The 18,576-nt window shown below is 52.1% G+C and overlaps 6 protein-coding genes across 6 annotated transcripts; 2 read left to right on the top strand and 4 right to left on the bottom strand.

Annotated features, from left to right (window-relative positions):
• Window positions 1–702: 702 nt before the first annotated feature.
• Window positions 703–4,627, top strand: hda-1 (histone deacetylase-1). Its single transcript, XM_951881.3, has 6 exons — window positions 703–949; window positions 1,720–3,375; window positions 3,431–3,494; window positions 3,549–3,641; window positions 3,701–3,875; window positions 3,965–4,627. The coding sequence occupies exons 2-6, from the start codon at window positions 1,793–1,795 to the stop codon at window positions 4,282–4,284; spliced, it is 2,235 nt and encodes a 744-aa protein (XP_956974.3). The 5' UTR covers window positions 703–949; window positions 1,720–1,792; the 3' UTR covers window positions 4,285–4,627.
• Window positions 3,840–5,340, bottom strand: NCU01526 (hypothetical protein; the record flags this gene model as incomplete). The annotated part of the gene is made up of 5 exons (XM_951882.2): window positions 3,840–4,318; window positions 4,400–4,484; window positions 4,563–4,749; window positions 4,816–4,966; window positions 5,186–5,340. 3 exons carry the CDS (start codon window positions 5,338–5,340, stop codon window positions 4,603–4,605), a joined length of 453 nt encoding a protein of 150 aa, XP_956975.2. The 3' UTR covers window positions 3,840–4,318; window positions 4,400–4,484; window positions 4,563–4,602.
• On the top strand, window positions 5,210–9,440 carry NCU01527 (hypothetical protein). Its single transcript, XM_951883.3, has 2 exons — window positions 5,210–5,529; window positions 7,135–9,440. Exons 1-2 carry the CDS (start codon window positions 5,393–5,395, stop codon window positions 9,191–9,193), a joined length of 2,196 nt encoding a protein of 731 aa, XP_956976.3. The 5' UTR covers window positions 5,210–5,392; the 3' UTR covers window positions 9,194–9,440.
• A 1,727-nt stretch (window positions 9,441–11,167) lies between these two features.
• Window positions 11,168–13,309, bottom strand: gpd-1 (glyceraldehyde-3-phosphate dehydrogenase-1). Its single transcript, XM_951884.3, has 3 exons — window positions 13,005–13,309; window positions 12,312–12,442; window positions 11,168–12,237 (listed from the first exon to the last, which is right to left on the bottom strand). Exons 2-3 carry the CDS (start codon window positions 12,435–12,437, stop codon window positions 11,347–11,349), a joined length of 1,017 nt encoding a protein of 338 aa, XP_956977.1. The 5' UTR covers window positions 12,438–12,442; window positions 13,005–13,309; the 3' UTR covers window positions 11,168–11,346.
• A 1,585-nt stretch (window positions 13,310–14,894) lies between these two features.
• Window positions 14,895–15,340, bottom strand: NCU01529 (hypothetical protein; the record flags this gene model as incomplete). Its single annotated transcript, XM_951885.1, has 2 exons — window positions 14,895–15,267; window positions 15,333–15,340. The coding sequence occupies 2 exons, from the start codon at window positions 15,338–15,340 to the stop codon at window positions 14,895–14,897; spliced, it is 381 nt and encodes a 126-aa protein (XP_956978.1).
• A 1,271-nt stretch (window positions 15,341–16,611) lies between these two features.
• Window positions 16,612–17,295, bottom strand: NCU01530 (hypothetical protein; the record flags this gene model as incomplete). Its single annotated transcript, XM_951886.1, has 1 exon — window positions 16,612–17,295. One exon carries the CDS (start codon window positions 17,293–17,295, stop codon window positions 16,612–16,614), a length of 684 nt encoding a protein of 227 aa, XP_956979.1.
• Window positions 17,296–18,576: the final 1,281 nt, after the last annotated feature.

Raw genomic sequence — 18,576 nt, 5'->3', positions numbered from 1 at the left:
TTCCATATATATAAGAGACACGAGGTGTCTCTTTCGTTGAGTTGTTGGGATGATATCACCACCTTCAGTACACTCCTCAAGGAGAAGAAGAAGAAAAAGTACCATGTTTTGTCCCAAGGTAGCTTTGGGCGACATCGTCCCAAATTTCAGATTTTCTGACGGACTAGCCATCTTCTCAGGGGCTTTGGGTCGTCTAAGTCATGTAGTGTGCCTGGGAGTTGGCGCGAGTTTGGTGCTTCTTGAAAACAAGAGATAAGGACTGGAGCCGATACCTAGGACGTCGCTCCTTAAAGCGAAAGACAAATGGCTTGAGTCTAATGTTGAACACGTATGGCTAACGCTTTTGATCAAAATTTAGAAGCAAAAAAAACGACTCGGAGTACTTTGGTCATGACTCAGGTTCACTCATCGATATCGGAGGAGAGAGTTGAGGATAGGTTGTAGAGGGTTCACTTCACTCATTGTGAAAGTTCGCTACAGGGGACCTGTTCCCTCCAGAACACCAGTGGGGGAAAGAGCGGGAGGCTCCGGCCTATGGTACTTACCTCTAGGCCCCCTTGCGTGCCTGCCTAGCGTATCTTGGGCACCTAACTAGGTGGCATGTAGTGCCTGGCCCCGAGATTGCCAGTGCCAATTCCCGCCCCATTTCAGCGCTGCTTCTAGTTCTCAATTCCAGTCCCTTCTAAACTTCAACACCACAATCACACCTCCAACCAAACAACAAACTGAACACCTCCCGATCCGTCCCCCCCAAACGCCTCAGCAAAGCACTTGAACGGGCACTTTCTACATCCCACTATCCTTCGGCATTGTTCCGCCTTTCTCTTTCGGCACACTTTTGCGCATACCTCGCTTGGATTTGATTACATACACGGTCTTTCTTGTTGTTTTATCTTTGGCTTCCTTCGTTTTCCAAAAGGCATGCACCGGCGATTATTCCATAAGCTAGGTAGGTAAGCCACTCTCACCCATCGTTCCATCCCCAATCTCGGCCGCCGGTTTGGTGTTGCTCCTTCCTTCCTTTCTCTCCACCTTGATTGCGGCAGCGCGCCCTCAGGCCACGCGGAATCTGCTTGGAGAAGGCGTCATTGGAAAGCTCAAGATATCCTCATATCATTCATGTCATTCATGTCTTGGGGTTCTGCTTCAAGGGTTTGGAAAGCTTCGCGGCGCAAGTGTGTCCGGCCCAGGTCTGACATAACCGCTTCACTCCTGAGACGCTCGGTGGTCGACACAATCATCCATATATACACTCCCGCAGCCCACCTGACACATAACTCTTCCTCCCTTGGATTATGTTTCATGAAAAAGACCCCGGATAACGTGCTCCCGACGGCAGAAGTCATAAGCGATGACTGTTGGATATCTACTGCTTCGCATATCCTTACCCTCTCTCTCTTGACAATAGTCTCTTGCAGTCTCAACTTCCACAGCCACTCTGACTTTCAGCCTGGCTTTGGGTGCGGCTGCTTGCCATCTGCGCTTGTGGAAGCTCCGATGTCTACCGTTCAGCGGTTTAAGGGTTTCCCTGCCCAAGGACAGCCAAGATCCCCCTTGCCCTGCTCATTGTTTGTTATTTCTACCGCAGCACCCATGCCTCTACCTCTCAAGCAGCAACTGCTCTTTTGCTTTGTTGTCAGATCCCAAAAGACATCCTAACATGCCTTCGATTCGTTTGTCTAGTCATTCACGTTGCGTCCTACTAATACGGTCACGTAGGTTTCAAGAGTTGACACCGGCATTATTACTTTTATCCTTCACATAGTCGTCCATCTGGACGGACCATTTCAAGATGGTCGACAACGACAATGATATCGTGATGGACGGCCAAGACACTCATCCTGCCACAATTGACGTGTCGGCAACAAGTAATGGCATCACCAAAACAGAACCGAATGGTCATGATCAGTCCGCGCCAGCCAACGACGAGAAGGAGGAAAAACTGGACGACGAGAAAGATCCCTTCATCTATCCGGCTCGCCTAAAGCGAAGAGGTCTCCTTCCGACAGGATGCTGTTACGACGATCGTATGAAACTTCACGCAAATGCCGACTTTGGTCCAAATCCCCACCATCCCGAAGACCCGTCTCGTATCGAGCATATCATGAGGATATTCAAGAAGGAAGGCCTTGTGTTCACTGGCGACGATGAGGATCTCAAGAAGGTCATCCGCACCGACCCGAGGAGGTACATGTGGCGCATTCCGGCCCGACACGCAACCAAGGAGGAGATCTGCATCGTCCACCACCCTGAGCATTTCCGATGGGTGGAAGATCTGTCACGGAAACCGACATCGGAGCTCCGGCGCCTCTCGACCATTATGGATCAAGGGAGAGACTCCCTGTACGTCGGCAGTATGACATTCGAGGCAGCACTGATCTCAGCTGGAGGTGCTATTGAGACCTGCAAGAGTGTTGTTGTCGGTAATGTCAAGAATGCTTTCGCTGTGATCCGTCCGCCAGGCCATCATGCCGAGTTCGACGCCCCGATGGGCTTCTGTCTCTTCAACAACGTCCCAATAGCAGCCAAGATCTGCCAGACCGAATACCCCGAGATTTGCCGCAAGATACTTATTTTGGACTGGGACGTTCACCATGGCAATGGCATCCAGAACATGTTCTACGACGACCCGAATATCCTGTATATCTCGCTACACGTCTATATGAACGGCTCGTTCTACCCTGGAAAACCGGATAACCCGATGACGCCAGATGGCAGTATTGAGAACTGTGGAGCAGGGCCAGGCTTGGGAAAGAACGTCAACATTGGCTGGCATGACCAAGGAATGGGTGACGGCGAGTACATGGCAGCTTTCCAAAAGATTGTCATGCCGATTGCCCACGAGTTTGATCCCGACCTCGTCATTATCTCCGCCGGATTCGACGCTGCGGACGGCGACGAGCTGGGTGCTTGCTTTGTATCGCCAGCTTGCTACGCTCACATGACACATATGCTCATGTCTTTGGCCAACGGTAAGGTGGCGGTCTGTCTAGAAGGCGGTTACAACCTTGCGGCCATTTCCAAGTCAGCCTTGGCCGTAGCCCGTACGCTCATGGGCGAACCACCCCCAAAGATGGATCTCCCCAAAATCAACAAAGAGGCTGCTCGAGTTCTGGCAAAGGTGCAGGCGTACCAAGCACCGTACTGGGAATGCATGCGACCAGGCATTGTAGATGTCCAGGAGATGCAGAGTCAAGGTGGCCAAAGGTTACATGATGTTGTCCGCTCAGCTCAGCGCTTCAACCTTTCGGAGAAGTTTGGCATGTTCCCGCTGTATATCCAGCGTGACGTGCTGTTCAAGTCCTTTGAGAATCAGGTGTTGGTTACACGGAACGCAAGTGAAGCCCGCAAGCTTCTTGTAGTTATCCATGACCCGTAAGTTACGATTGCGTCCTCCCCGCTAGACCGAGCTAATTGCGTCCTGCTACAGACCAGAACTGCATGCCCAGCCAGATCCCCTTGACAACAGTCTCCAGCCACACGACTCCTGGATTGTAAGCTCTACATCTCTTGCCCGTTGCGCCACTATAACCTAATAGAAAGAACAGACGGACAGCATCCCGCAGTACATCCAGTGGGCCATCAACAGGAAGATTGGCGTTATCGATATCAACATTCCTCAATACATTACACATCCAGAGGTAAGGATGACGATGCCCGACAAGGTGTAGAATAAAATCGTGCTAACCTCAACATGTAGGACACGGAGTCATTGGCCCCCAAGGTCGACGAGCGAACGCAACAAGCACAGATCCAGGAGCTCATGTGCTACATATGGGATAACTACCTTCAACTCTACGACAATGTGGACGACATCTTCCTCATGGGTGTCGGCAACGCTTACCTTGGAGTCAAGCTCCTGCTCATTAACAGAGGTATGTACATGATTCTTTGCACTGTGTCCTTCTTCTCCCGTATCCCTTGAGGCTCTGATTACTGACATGTGATTCTTCAAACCCTACAGACGTGAAGTCGCGAATCTCGGGAGTCGTCAATTTTGTTAACGGCAACCTCCGTCCTGTGAAATCGGACGTCGACACGGATCTTTCATCGTGGTACAAGGATAACTCTCGGGTCTATGTGTCGGCGGACCATGCATGTTGGGCGGATGCCGACTTGAGCCGGAAGGTTATGAAGCGCCGGTTCGGTTCGGTCATTCGCAGCAACGTGAGCGGGTTGGGTCGCATGATGAATGAGCACTTTAAGGACGTTCAGGATTGGATGGTGGATAGGATGGTACCGGAGGAGGAGAAACTGGGGGATGAGATGGTGGAGGACGCGTGAGATATAAACAAGACGGGCCTTGGTCCCTTGGACACTGCGGTTGGTGATGGCGAGTTTTAAGATCAGCTGTCGTGGTGATAGCTTGGGCTACAATACTGGAGATATGTTGACCTACCTAAAGCCTTGCTGTAAGGATACCTCGGTGCTGGGGTCGACCGTCTGGTGTTTTAGGGTGGGTGAATCTCGGTGTTGATAATGGCCTGCTCTTCATTCCAGGCAACAGAGTCTGGTTAGGTAAAACAGGAACCTCCGCTCAAGATGAATCTGAGCTTTATCACCTTGGACATAGATCGTTTTAGAGTGCGTAGCAACGTAGTATCATTTCATCCACAAGCGTTTTTTGTCCTCCCCAGTTCTGCGATCCGGTGACTCGTTACGAGGTGGACTTGGTTGACAATCTACCGAAATCATCGTCTCCGATTTCACTATCAGGCCATCCGACGACTTCCGTTCGCCATGGAGTCTCTTTTTTTCGATTCTAGTTGGTCGTGATTACTCGCTCAGAGATTTGGGTTCATTAGTGAAGCTTACCTCTATCCTTGCCGGAACCCTGAAACCTTCAGAATCGCCACCTGCCAGTGCTTTGTAGCTATGGGACGCGTCGGTTTGTTCGGCTAGACGGCGTCTGAATGTGCTTGGGCCTCCTTGGTTCATGTCCGTGGCGGATTCTGGCCAAGCCACGCTGTCACGGTCTGGAGGTTATGTGGGTCCCATTTGCAGTCCTCTAGCGACACCCATCCACGTGACTGCGTGTCCGCGCTAGCAAGTTGGTTTGAGGTCCCGGCAGGCAAAACTTTTTGAGCTGGCAACTCCTTTGCAAGCGGACGACAGCGGACGGGGGGGCGGTTCACTGCAACTCACTGCACGAATCGCGGTCACGATTCGTTCGCTACGTTTTTACCTTGCAGCGCCTTGAGCCTCAATATTTCCACTTTCACCGAACAACAACAACAACAACAACAGCATCTCTATACCTGCATCGTACCAAACCGAGTGGCGACGACAATACTTCACCAACAACCGCCTCGAATTCGCCCTCATCTTCAGCTTGTCCATTATTATCGTCGCCCGATCTGATCTTCGCGTGAAGGTCAAACCACCACCCCTTATGCGACCAGATTACCCCTTCAAGCATCACCACCACCGCGGGCCTGCAGCACGGCATACTGCTAGAAACCACAACCATACTCCGTTATCGGGGGGAGGGCCACCGCTCGATGCCGTGGCGATGGACAGAAGTAGAAGGTAAGTTGTTTTCTTGGTTCATGTGTTGATCTTCATGTTTAGTTAGTGAATGGTGGGGGGACGCCAGTGCGAGCTTCTGTTTTACTCATATCTCTTCTCGAGTGAGAAGCTCAAAGAGAAAACAAGAAGAGAAAAAAAGGGATTATTATACGAATCTTTGACGATGCCAGTTGAGACTTGGATGGAATGGGAACCGAGGGGAACAAACTACCTGCAGCATGGACCAACCAAGAGGGAAGGGCGGAAGTGATGGTTTCATGGAACTCATGCGATACTCGCAGGAGGGGCGAAGGAGGGAAAGAATGTGGGAAGATACCGTATGGTATTGCTGCTGCCCGTAAAATGCAGTGCGACGCTGGGGGATCAGACAAACGAACAGAGAGCCGACCCGACCATTGGACCTTGATTTTGCCCATCAACGCCGACGAGGAGCAAGCAACATTGGCGAAGGGATATGCGTGTCTGCGCTGCATATCATCAGCAGTGTCTGGACAATGACGACGGAGTCAGATCCGACTTCCCGAGGATTCTGCTCGAATTCATTTGAGCCGCGTTTATGCATGCAGACAGACAGGAGTCGAATATTCGCCAACTATGTTACCGACATGCCCGTGACTCAACAGCTCCAAGAGCCTCACATATGCGCGCCTGGATTTTCTAAGTTTCGAACGCTATTGGTATGGGCACTTGTCTGCTTTCCTCTCTGGGGTCTGGCATCAAGCCTCGACGGATCTACGAGTTCATCAATCCCACGACTTGTACCTCCATGAACACCACATTCGCCATCTCGACCATCATCAGAATTCCTGGACAGATATGGATTTGCACACGTTGTCGGACCCTCCTGAACAACAACCGCTATCGATCTCGAGATTCGTCACCCGATGATACCGTTGTTACCAGTCATCAATCTGCCTGACGTACCCTACTACGAAGTCAGAAGAAGTCTGCGTAGCAGCAATTCTGTTTTCCATGAGCCATAATCCGCAGGGAGGACTTGACGACGACTAGCACGGTATCCCTCTTGGGTCCGCTCCACAGCAAGACATGTCGAACGTCGAGCAGCAGCAACAGCAACAGCAACAGCAAGCCATTCCGCCCGAAGGAGTTTCGCAGGACCACTCCAATCAAGCCAACGCCGAGGGAAGGGCAACTTATCCGGGTCCCAAAACATATGTCGACAAAGTCAACGATTTGCGCCATGGACGCTATACTCTGCTGGAAGGACAACTTCCTCCCACTACTGGACTCCAGATGTACGAGCCGAGGCGTCGCCGTCGCGGCCCTCGTCGCTAGTTTTTTTCGAACCCCCATATTTCCCGGTTCAAGGTTCTTTGGGGTTTTCACTTCCAAGATTTTCCATTTGTTATCAATCAAACCTGTCAGAGCAGTCTACCTCCGGACTCTAAGAAGTCGGGTCTGCTTGACAGTCTTGAAGCGTCATTGTCTCCTGCTTTTGTGGATCCATGCTGTCGGTGGTTTGATTCTTTTGTCGTCCTTTTCTCTTGTTTTCAAGCTCGTGCTGGCCTAGCGGACCCACGCCATGGCTGTATTTTGGAGCTTAACCTATAGTCAGGGGTACGTTTTAACAGATGACTCTTACAGATATGAAGATGGGGAAGTTCGGAGGTATGGAGCGGGCGAATCCTACCGTCCCTATAACAGAGATCGGTCGCCTCGGGCCATTCGCAGTCCCTTGAGAGACCGAGGCCGTACTCCGCCCGGCGCCAGCGACAGTTATGTCCCAAGTAGATCCCCACGCCGCCGTTCGCGTAGTGGTGATCGGTTGGTTGATCGTATAGGAGAACGTGGAGGAGATCGTTTGGGGGACCGTCTGGTTGATCGTATGGGAGATCGTGTGGGCGACCGCCTGGCTGATCGCGTTGGTGATCGGATTGGAGATCGTCTTGGAGATCGTTTAGGTGACCGCATTCGTGACCGCATGGGAGATCGTCTCGGCGATCGTATGGGAGACCGTTTGCCAGACCGTCTGGGAGATCGCATGGGAGATCGCCCAGGCGGCATGGGTGACCGGTACAGACGCCCGCGAGATAGGTCCAGGGAAGCCGAGAACACTTGGAGAAGACAAGATCGCAGCAGAAGCCGCCCTCGCAGCCCCCCTCCTCGCAGCCCTTCACCACCAAGACGGAGTCCTCCTCCCAGGAGAAGCCCTCCGCCCAGATTTGCCTCTCCCCGTCGCGATGAGCGACCTGAGAGAGCTCGATCCCCCCCTCGGCGGGACTTTGAAATACGGAGAAGATCTAGGTCACCGTTTGACAGAGACAGAGGAATTCGCCGGAATCGCTCACCACTGAGAAGGACACCACCTGTCGGACCACGAGGGGGATCTTACCGTCCTCGGTTCCGATCTCCCGAACGCCGTGTTCGTGATCAGGACGATCGTTATCCAGCCCCGGCCTATCGACGTCCGGCGTCACCTCTGCCGCCCAGAGACTCCGTCAATTCATCTGCCATTACGTCTCGCTCTGCGTCAGGCAAGTCTTCGCCGCGTCCGGGCTCTCGCCAGAGAAGAGATGACCGATCAAGACCTCAATCACCGGCACCGGTAGCGGCACCGGCACCGGCGTCGGTACAGGCACAGACGCAGACACAGACACAGACACAGGCACAAGCACAAACACAAGCGCAGGCACAAACAGAGGCACCTACACCCGCACCTCGATCCCCTCCACAACCGGCGGCGCCCACTCCAATTCCTGTGCGTGAGACGCCCAAGCAAGAGCAACGGCCACCGGCACCAGAGCCAGCTCCCACTCCCACTCCCGTCAAGTCGCCCCCTAGAGGCCCGGCAGCTTTGAGGGCACCACCCACCGGTCCTGCGGCAGCCAGGAACCTGGCACCGCCTGCAGCGCCATCAGCAAGCCCCGCAACTCGTCATCCTCCTCAGACTCCCAGCGGTCCGTCCCGACCCGACACGTCCAGTCCGCCCGTACCACCTTCGGGACCACGTGGCTACGTGCCTCCTTCCCGAGGAGGCGGCTTCGCGCCCCGCGGAGGACGTGGAGGAAACAGCTGGCCAGGCATCTCCCGTCACAATTCCGTCACCGGCAACAACGCCAATGGCCCCGCTGCATCGGTTTCGCCCTCCTCCGGCGGCCCGCCCACCGGCCCCAGCAACGCCAACAACATCCCCACGGGCCCTCGCGCATCCGCGGCCGCCAATGCTGCATCATCCGTCTCCGCCTCCGCAGGCTCAGGAGTTGTTACCTCCACCTCCTCCCCTTCTCCCTCCCTCAGCAGCTCCGCAAAGCCGTTCAACCCACCCACCGGCCCCGCGGCTCACGCCCACTCGCATGGCCACCACGGTCCGCGCGGCCATCAGCAGCAGTCCCTCACCCTTGCGCAATCCCTCATGGCCAACATGCCCCCCATCATTCCCGGCGTCGGCAAGTTGGACCCGTCGATTGGCTCGACCATGTTGACGGGCGTCACCAAGGATCTGGACCCGCACCACCGCAAGCTGATGGAGGACGAGGAGCGTATTCGGGAGGAGTTGAATGCCAAGAAGGAGAAGCTGAGGAGGAGCTTGAGGATGTGGAGCAAGATGGAGAGGGAGAGCAAGGCGTTTGAGCTGAAGAGTGATTTGAGTGAGCGGAGCTTGAAGAATCTGGCGGGGGAGGGGTTGGGTGGTGCTGCTTTTTAGTTGAGAACGAACGAGTGGCACATCCGTTGATGATAATGGAAGGGTTACCGGACGTGTTCTGTTGATTTTGGTATGATATGGTATGGTATGGTAGGGGAGCATACGAATAGACGGTTTGTTTGCTTTGGTTTGGTGGTGCTAGACTACAGTAAGTAGTACGGCAAATGCATGGATCGGGTTTCAACAATGCATATAGATTACGCAGCGAGAAAATCAATAAAATACTGACGATGACCTTGTTCTGTTCTTAGTGACGCGTATGGTTGGATGTGCGTGCCGTGTGTTACCTTATCTCTAGTGATCAAAACGAGGCAGAAATGAGAACAGCAAAAGTAAAAATATTGAGTGTACTTATTCAGAGTAAGAAAACATTTTGCTGTCCTGTTCGTATTTCTTTGTGCTTCCTTTATCGTTATTTCCTAACAACGTCCAGTTGAATTTACAGAGCATCATACATACAAAATTGACTTGTCATCAATACCACCAACCAACAAACAACTAGATAATCAACTCACTGGGCAACTTTCTTTCTTCCTCCTGCTGTCATTGGCATTCATACATACAATCTATCCATCCTATCATTAGAGTATACTACGTGGACGGCAATAAAAGTTACGGTCGTTGATTGTGATGGTGTCGGTGATGGTCTTTTATCATGTTCACACAAATACCTTCAACCCAGTTCGTTGCCAGCTGAGTTGCATACCTGCCTCCAACTTTAACGATATTCCCTCTCTCACGCTTTTTATAAACCCTCCCATATCGCCCTTAATTCTCACTCTTTCTGTCTCTCTCTCTCTTCTTTTGCCTCTCTCTCTCTTTTGTCTTCTTCTTCTTTCTTTTTTTTTTTTTTTTTTTTTCCCTCCCGCTTTCTTCGCTTGTTCTCCTTCCATTTCTACACATATGTAACTTACTTCTCGCCCTTTTCGCTGCTTCGCGAAAATCCAATACTAACCTAACTATGGACATTACCCGGTACTTCCCCGGCTATCAAGGTGGTCCAAAGTGGTCCAAGGTGAAACAACGTCATCATCAGCAGTGTTTGTTTCCACTTTGTTATTATGGAAGTGTAACGCCGTCCGTCAAAAGAAGAAAGGGGCCAGAGCCAGGGCCATCAAGGTCCCCATCAAGTCAAGGTCTCCAGCCATAGAATGGAGTCCGTCTGCTTGCTTCATGCCTCTTGCTACTATTCCCCATTCAGTCCGGTCCAGTCCAGTCCTGCCCGTCTCTCTTGTTTCCTACCGACATGACACCTCCCCCTCCAGTTCCTGATTGAGATACATACGTGGCGGACAATCAGATCAGAGATTGAATTACCTTAATTACCTTGACCGTCTATGTAAGTAGGTACATGTAATCCTGACAGGTATAGACTGACGACTGATGGAAAGACCCTTGACAGCTTGACGTTCTCTCAGTCCACTCACCCACCCATGTAACAGTAGCGGACGGCAGCGGGCGGCAAGCGGATAGACCGTTCGTTGATCGGATAGCCCGACAAGGCGTTGTCAGACCACACTCACAGTCGATACGACAGTAACGGTGACAGTGAATACTACCTACCCTTCAACTTCGCCTCATGTTGTCATCGTCATACCACTGATGGAGATTGCCAATCATCAGTTGTTCAGGAACACCGTGCTCTCAGGCCACTGGAAATTACGGTCAAGCTAGAGTTTGGTCAATCAATTGAAGGTGTAGTAGGTCACATCAAGAAAGACATCTGGTTAGCAAAGTATTGATCTACTTTTCACCATACGGTGTTGATACTTACCCTCACCGAAGGCTGGCTTTTGTTTCAATGTTTCGAGCACTTCACTGGTGCTAAACCGTCGCAGGAGGCCCGAGGCACTCAGTTGCGACCTGTACCCGTCACACGCCCACGGGTAGCACCATGTCGCGGTCAACTGGAATGATAACCATCCATACACAGCATTATTGAGACAGAAAACAACTCGTATCACAATGCGCAACTAGGAACAGAACTGGAAGTGAACTTGGTATCTATTTGAGTTCGGATATTATTTTACTTTAAGCAGGACTGCCCGAGATCCAACATGCTCGAGTTCAATCCCACGGAATCATTGCCCTTTTTTTTTCTTCATATCTAGGAAAAGACCATTACTTCATAACCGTGCGGGTACGCAACCGATTTAAGCCTTCTTGGCATCGACCTTGGAGATGTAGGAGATGAGGTCGAGGACACGGCGAGAGTAGCCCCACTCGTTGTCGTACCAGGAGACAAGCTTGACGAAGTTCTTGTTGAGGGAGATACCAGCCTTGGCATCGAAGATGGAGGAGGCGGGGTTGCCGTTCATGTCGGAAGAGACAACCTCATCCTCGGTGTAGGCAAGGATGCCAGCGAGGGGACCCTCAGAGGCCTTCTTGATGACCTCCTTGATCTCATCGTAGGTAGCACCCTTCTCGATGCGGGCAGTAAGATCGACAACGGAGACGTTGGCGGTGGGGACACGCATGGCCATACCAGTGAGCTTGCCGTTGAGGTCGGGGATGACCTTGCCGACGGCCTTGGCGGCACCAGTGCTGCTGGGAATGATGTTCTGAGCAGCAGTGCGGCCACCGCGCCAGTCCTTGGCGGAAGGACCATCGACGGTCTTCTGGGTGGCGGTGTAGGAGTGGACGGTGGTCATGAGACCCTCGACGATGGTGAAGTTGTCGTGGATGACCTTGGCGAGGGGAGCCAAGCAGTTGGTGGTGCAAGAGGCGTTGGAGATGACGTCGGCGGAGCCATCGTAGGTCTCGTTGTTGACACCCATAACGTACATGGGGGCATCAGCAGAGGGGGCAGAGATGATGACCTTCTTGGCACCACCCTTCAAGTGGGCGGAGGCCTTCTCGGTGGTGGTGAAGACACCAGTGGACTCGACAATGTAGTCGGCACCGGTCTCGGACCAGGGGATGGCAGCGGGGTCGCGCTCAGTGTAGAACTTGACCTTCTTGCCGTTGACGACGAGGTCAGCACCGTCAACCTCGATGGTGCCCTTGAAGTTGCCGTGGGTGGTGTCGTAGCGGAGCATGTAAGCCTGTAAGAGGGATGATGGTCAGAGTCTGAGTTGTCATATGAGACAAGGGATCTATGTGAGCGAGGCCAACTTACAGCGTACTTGGGCTCAATGAAGGGGTCGTTGACAGCGACGATGTGGATGTCATCGTGCTCAATGGCATTGCGGAAGACAATGCGACCGATACGGCCGAAACCGTTGATGCCGACCTTGACGACCATGTTGACTGTTGGAGTGAAGACGAGTAAGTATCAAGACCTTGTGAAGCAAGTTGTTGAAGGTTGTAAGATGATGATGAGTGGTAGGATGAAGGAAAGTCTGGGTTTTAAAGCCGGACTCGTCTGCCTGCCCTTCCTTATCCTGTTCGGTCTCGTCTGTTCACATGTTTGCGTGGCAGAACAATTGGACACGAGGAGCGCCCAAAACACGGAGGGACCGACTGCAGGTAGGATCGGGGAGGAGCGATTCCGAGGAACCCTTCCAATGCCGCCACCACCACCAGCATCCATGCCAGTCCGATCTGAGTCTCGTCCACTTCCTCTTGGGGGGAAACAGACGCAGACACCAGATGCTGTGCGCAGCTTGGCAGCGAGGCGGGAGGAACTGACTGAGGATGAGATGGGACGGGGTCGGGACGGGGTCAGGAAGGTGCGGGGTAGCTGCTGCTTCTGCTTCTGCTTCTGCTACTGCTGCTGCTGCCGCCGCCGCTGACAAGGGAAGTGACGATGATTGGAAGTGTTGAGGAAGGAAGCTCGGTTTCTGTAAATGCGAGGGCAGTCACAACATACCTGATGTGGTTTGGAAGAAGGGTTTTGGTTGGAAAGATGAAGGTATCGCGAGGATGATGATGAAGCAAGAGAAAGAAAGAAAAAAGTTGGGAGGCAGGAGGAGATTCTTGTACTATCTATTATCTAGTTTCCCAGCCGACTCCAGCTGCCCTGCTCGCGTCCAGTCTGGTTATCAGCCTGTGGTAATCCCCAGTCGGCAAGGAGGGGCAAAAGAGGAGGGGAGCTCCTCATCACCCCCTGCTAACGCTCTCAATGCCTGCCAAATGTCACCGTGGTGGCATGAGCGACATAAATTTGGTTTGAGGGTGGGGTGGTCAATGGGTGGGTGGTTTTGCTCGTTCCTTCCATCCCACCAGCCGCCTCCCATCGTGGTTGCATCATACGCTTTGCTCCATGGTGGGCTGTGGTGGTGGGACATGGTGGGATGAGGTGGGGCCACTCTCCAATGGCTTGGCGTCTAGTGTTAGCGCAGTACTCGGCCGCGCCCTTGGCATGAAGAGATTCCCATCCTTTTTTGCTTTGAAAGCCGCCGACAAGAGGCAACAATGAAACAAGCTCCTTGCCGGAGAATCCGTGATTCGGTCACGCTATGTGCTTCACGGGTTCAGTCTTTGTAATACCAACTGAAATGAGTCAACTTGAACATGTCGATGCTGACATTGCTGACTGCTCCAGTTGCGAGCCTCGGCAATTCCCCAACAAGCAGCCAGAGCACTCCGTCACCGGGGCCGCGACGCCAGTCTCGTACCAGGCTAACGGGCCAGGCGCCGAAACACCCAGAGGATCACTTTTCTCATCGGGCCTTTGTTTGCTGGGAGAGAAAATCGGCAACGGGGATCAGGCTGGTTCTTTCCGTCTGGACTGTTTGGCTTATTTTCAAGCTATCGATAGTCTTGACAGCTCGAAATCGCTCATGCATCGCGTTACATGCCGTCCTCCGTCGGCGACTGATTATAACACCATCATCACCAGCATCGACATCAAAGAACAGCAATGGCAACAACGTGTGTATCCTACTAACAAGGACCTGCTCACCTGACACGGAGCATCCGGTACGGTACGGAGCGGAAAATGGAAACCAAGACAGTCGGTAAGGAAGAAGACGGGATCCAACATGGTCATTATGGTGTGGGCGACGGGAATGCTTGGAGGCATTTGTCTCAAGACCGCCGACGACGGCGACAGTCTTCCCATTTTCGTCGTTTCCCCATCCGCCCCCCCTCTCGCCGAGACCCTCAGTTCAAGCGGAGCTGCAGTCTGCACCGTCTCTTTCGACTGTCCACGCTGTCAGTTTCAAGACATCTGTTGGCCGCCTTTTATCCTCTCACGAATTTGTTGATTCATTCACTTTGTTTCTCGTGTCCTCTTGGACCAACAAAGTCTCTTATCGAAGCTCTCTTGATGACTGGATAGTAATTCGTCATGATCTTGCTCCCAAGTGGATTGCATGGCCATAGCTTCCGTTCGGCAGCTCATCTGCTCCACTCCAATATATTTTGCTTGTTGGGCTTTGAAAGAAGACTTGAAACGATGCCTTCCCTGCTGTTACTGCGCCACAACTGAAGCCACAGCTAGAAGGGGGGGGGGGGAAAACAATATCAACCAAGTGAACAGCAGCCACACATCGTACCCAGTCCTTAGTTCATCCTGGTGTACCGACACATGCCAAGCCCGAGTGTCGGCTGGTTGGCTGCTTGGCTACGTACAATATCCAACATCAACAAAAACCGACACCTTCTCATTATCCCAGCTTGTGCCCTGCTAGACAACACTCTCGATGGAACGCGAACCACAGTGGATCTGGGGAAAAGGCAAAAGGAACCACAACCGTCATCGCCCGGGCTTTACCGCAACTTTAACTTTGATATTGTGGACAAGGCGGGATCGCCTTCACATCGGTTCGCGGGGTAGATGAGCAGCTATCCTTGACAGTTCGTGGGAACGGCGATTCATGCCCCTGGCTAAAACTGACCCAAAGCCGCCCAAAATGCACCTATAACCCTGGCGAAACCCTGGCCCTTCGGCAACACCATTATCGTCGGGCCCCATCCACCGGAACGGTCCGGAGGAATGCTGCCAGCTTGGCTCGGTTCCCGACTCATGTTGGCGGTCCCTTTCCCCGGAATAGCCACATGCCCGGTAACGATCGATAGGCAAAGCCGCCTGCTCGCGGCATTGGCATTTATACTCCCCGGATTTCGAGCTGTCAAGTAGCTGCAGCTGTCCAAAAGAAGGGTCCTCCTGGTCACCGTCCAGACCCTCACTTGACGTCACACAACATTGGCTGTTAGGATGCGGCTACGAGACTGTTGATACCCTATCACTTACACGTTCATGGTGCTCGGCTAATGATATCGGATATGATGAGCAGATGTGGGTATACAATCACTTGAGTCCTGGACAGTTCCCACATCTCGATCCGGACAACATAAATTGATGATCATCGTTACAACAAGAGACGGATTCAAGAACAGCCTGGTCCAGCAAGGTCAACTGTTGGTCTTGTCGGGATTCTATTGCGGTATACCCGCGGATGCAATCGGGTCGCCGGATGTGCTCGGCCCATCCGCTTCCCTTAACTGGACAACCACACGATCACAAGACCAACATCGAACCGACGACAAGCGTTCGGAGCATCCGCCCTATCAGCTACGATGGATCTAGAACGCGTTGATGCACCTTGATAGCATGAAGTCCAGGGGAGATCAGCAAGATCTTCAGGTGTTCGGCCAAGAAAAGCAAGACCATTGAACCCCTGACTGAAGTAAACAAAGTCTTGTCGAATCAGGCTGGAACATGACACTCCCGAATTCCAACAAAACAACACGACCAAAGTCTTCCTTCGGCCAGTTACGAAATACATGACCATCATATTACGCTGCCGACATGATTTATCTTGCATGATTATGATGGTGGTTTCATGCTTTTGGCCAAAACTACACCAGCTGAGCGCGCCCACTGGAAGAAGTTCTTACACCCATGCGGTATCATGGGCCGACTACGGATCGAACTCGGGTACATTTCCGAAACTGTGCATTGCATGGCGATTACATACCGCGGTCGGGCCGTATCATCTTTTGCTAGAAGTACAATATTGATGGAGTCACATGGTGCTCCAACAAGCGTTGTTACACTTCCCGATTCGACGCGGCTCCCATAGTGCGATGGCCTTGGAAGACCTCTGAAATCTCTAATGAATCCCTATACCGTTGGCGTTTATTCTTTTGTGCATTTGGCACATGAAGTCGACATTTGGCTGTCCATCTTATAGGGTGATTAGGCAAACAAATTACGAGTGTCCTGTCCAGAAGACTGTCTAGCCGGGTCTGGCTGGAGCCAGACTGGATATCTGCGCCCACGAAGGATAATCAACTGTACATGTTCCCTGCCTCGAACCGGTAACTTGAAGGAGACGGCCGTCTTCATGTTGGCTTACAGGTACAATACTCAGTTTCATGTCTCCTTGTTCCCCCGTGGATCCAGACACTTGCCCCACACCAGTTCCCCCACGAACACTCTACTCTGTCTTTCCTAATGACATTACTGCAGTAGTTTTGACATTTCCTTGCGTCTGTCCCCGCCTGTAGAGACTCGATGCTTGCAGAGTTTACAAGTCGGGATCACTGTCTGTGTCAGGTTTACTGACTCTCGCCTTCCGCTTCTCCCTCCCCTGGTTTTTTTTCTGTGTACCGCTCCCGTTGCCATCCGTGTTCTCCTCCCCGCCTCCATTCCCATCCCCATTCTCGTTCTCGTCCCCGTGCCTATTCTTGATATCAACCCCATCCCCACCCTCCTTCCCATAATCACCATCCCCCAAGCCCACATCCGTCCCCCTATCCGCTATCTTCGTCCCCATCTCCCTAAATTTCTCCGCAATCATCGCTATGAGCTGCCCTTCGGTCGCCATGTCGAGCGCTTTCCTCGTGAAGATTTCCACATTGTCGCCTTCGTCCAAGGCGGCTACGGTGTCTTCTAGCGCAATTAGTCGCTGGCAGAGGTCGCCTGTGATGATCTTGAGGTCATCGATGCGGTCCCAGATGTATTGGTATAGGCAAGCGATTTCGGAGTAAGTTGGCTTGGGCTTGCTGGTAGTGGGGGCTGAATTTGCCGTTCTTGACGGTAGAATTGGGGGCACGGATTTGCTTCTGGTGATTCGTGGTGGGAGAGGGCTTGGTGGCTTGGGTTGGGAAGTGAGGAGGGCGGCTGGCGATGAAGGGGGTTGAGACAGTGAGGATGATGTAGCTGGATGGAGTCTCTCACTTTGAGAGTCGTTAGGACCTGGGCTAGTCATCTGCGAGGAGAGGGGAAAGAAAAAAAAAAGCTGTTAGGGCGCGGCGATAATTTGGGCGTTGCGGTTGGCTATATGCACTATTGGAGAAATACCTCAGTGTAAGTTCCATTGGTGCGCGAGATACTGACGGTCTGCATGTTTTATGTTGAAAATCAAATCACCCATTCGTTTCGAAGAATGTGCCAGAGTATATTCGTTTTCTCAAGACAAGTCGATTGGATCTGCAATCGTCGGCCTCATCCTGCTGCCTCAGTTTGATGCGATCACAAGATTTCAAACGGCCCCTCACAAGCGTAATCCGTGGCCGCCATGCACAAACTAGCAAAGCGTTATTGTCACGGAAAAAGCATGGACAATCTCATACATTTAAGTATATCTCTTTCCATTTCATCATCTTGAATGATGTCTCGCCTGTCTCATTTTCCACTTTCCATTGAAAGCTTGAACATACAGGAATCGACGAGGTGAACTCTTTATTTTCTATATTCAATTAGTGGCCCAATTCTCTCATCAACTTTGCTCCTCTTCTCGGGCGGCTACCGTAGCAACCGGGAATACACGACCCATTATCCAAACGTCATTAACACCCCAAAACGATGGCGGCAACGACAATGATAGCCATGACAGCACCAGCACCAAAGAGGAACGGACAAAGGAAGCGTGATTGTCAAGGATATTGTTAAGGCCATGAGGAGATATGCGAGATAGGAATTAGGACGGTGATCCAGACACCAGGAGCAGAGCAGGTATTGAGGACGGAGCCATGCCTAACAGAAGCATTGGGAGGAGGAGAAGGGAGATAACTATGGTCATCAATACCTCTATGTTGATCTATTTGTTCCCAAATGGCTACAGCCGGAGCAAGTCTCGCTGAGTGGACACTCAAAGATGAACAACTCAAACACACATCGATATGTCATGTCACGAAGCTATCGGAGCAAAATATGAATTACAATGATTTTGGACAACTACCATAATAGCTGTTTCCGAACCATATCATTTCTCTCTCGCTAATCCGCTGAGGGGGGTTTTTTTTTTTCCTACCCTACCCTCTCCCGCATCCATCAACCACCGCCACTCCAACTTGATTAGAGTAGGTGCTTGAGAGAGAGCACCTAGCGAATTTTTCCAAGAGACATCGCCGCGCCTTCCACGTAAGGTGAAGAAGCATCAATTATGTATCATATCTTCATGTGCTCGTCGTGAGCTGCTCATATGATCATAACACTCGTAGCTTCGTAACGTCATAACCGTCGTTTATCTGTTTTTCCCATGAAACCC

This window comes from Neurospora crassa, linkage group II, assembly GCF_000182925.2.
Source record: "Neurospora crassa OR74A linkage group II, whole genome shotgun sequence".
NCBI classification, from domain to species: Eukaryota; Fungi; Ascomycota; class Sordariomycetes; order Sordariales; family Sordariaceae; genus Neurospora; species Neurospora crassa.
The sequence above is the reverse complement of the archived record's forward strand: the minus strand, read 5'-3'. Positions and strand labels throughout refer to the sequence as shown.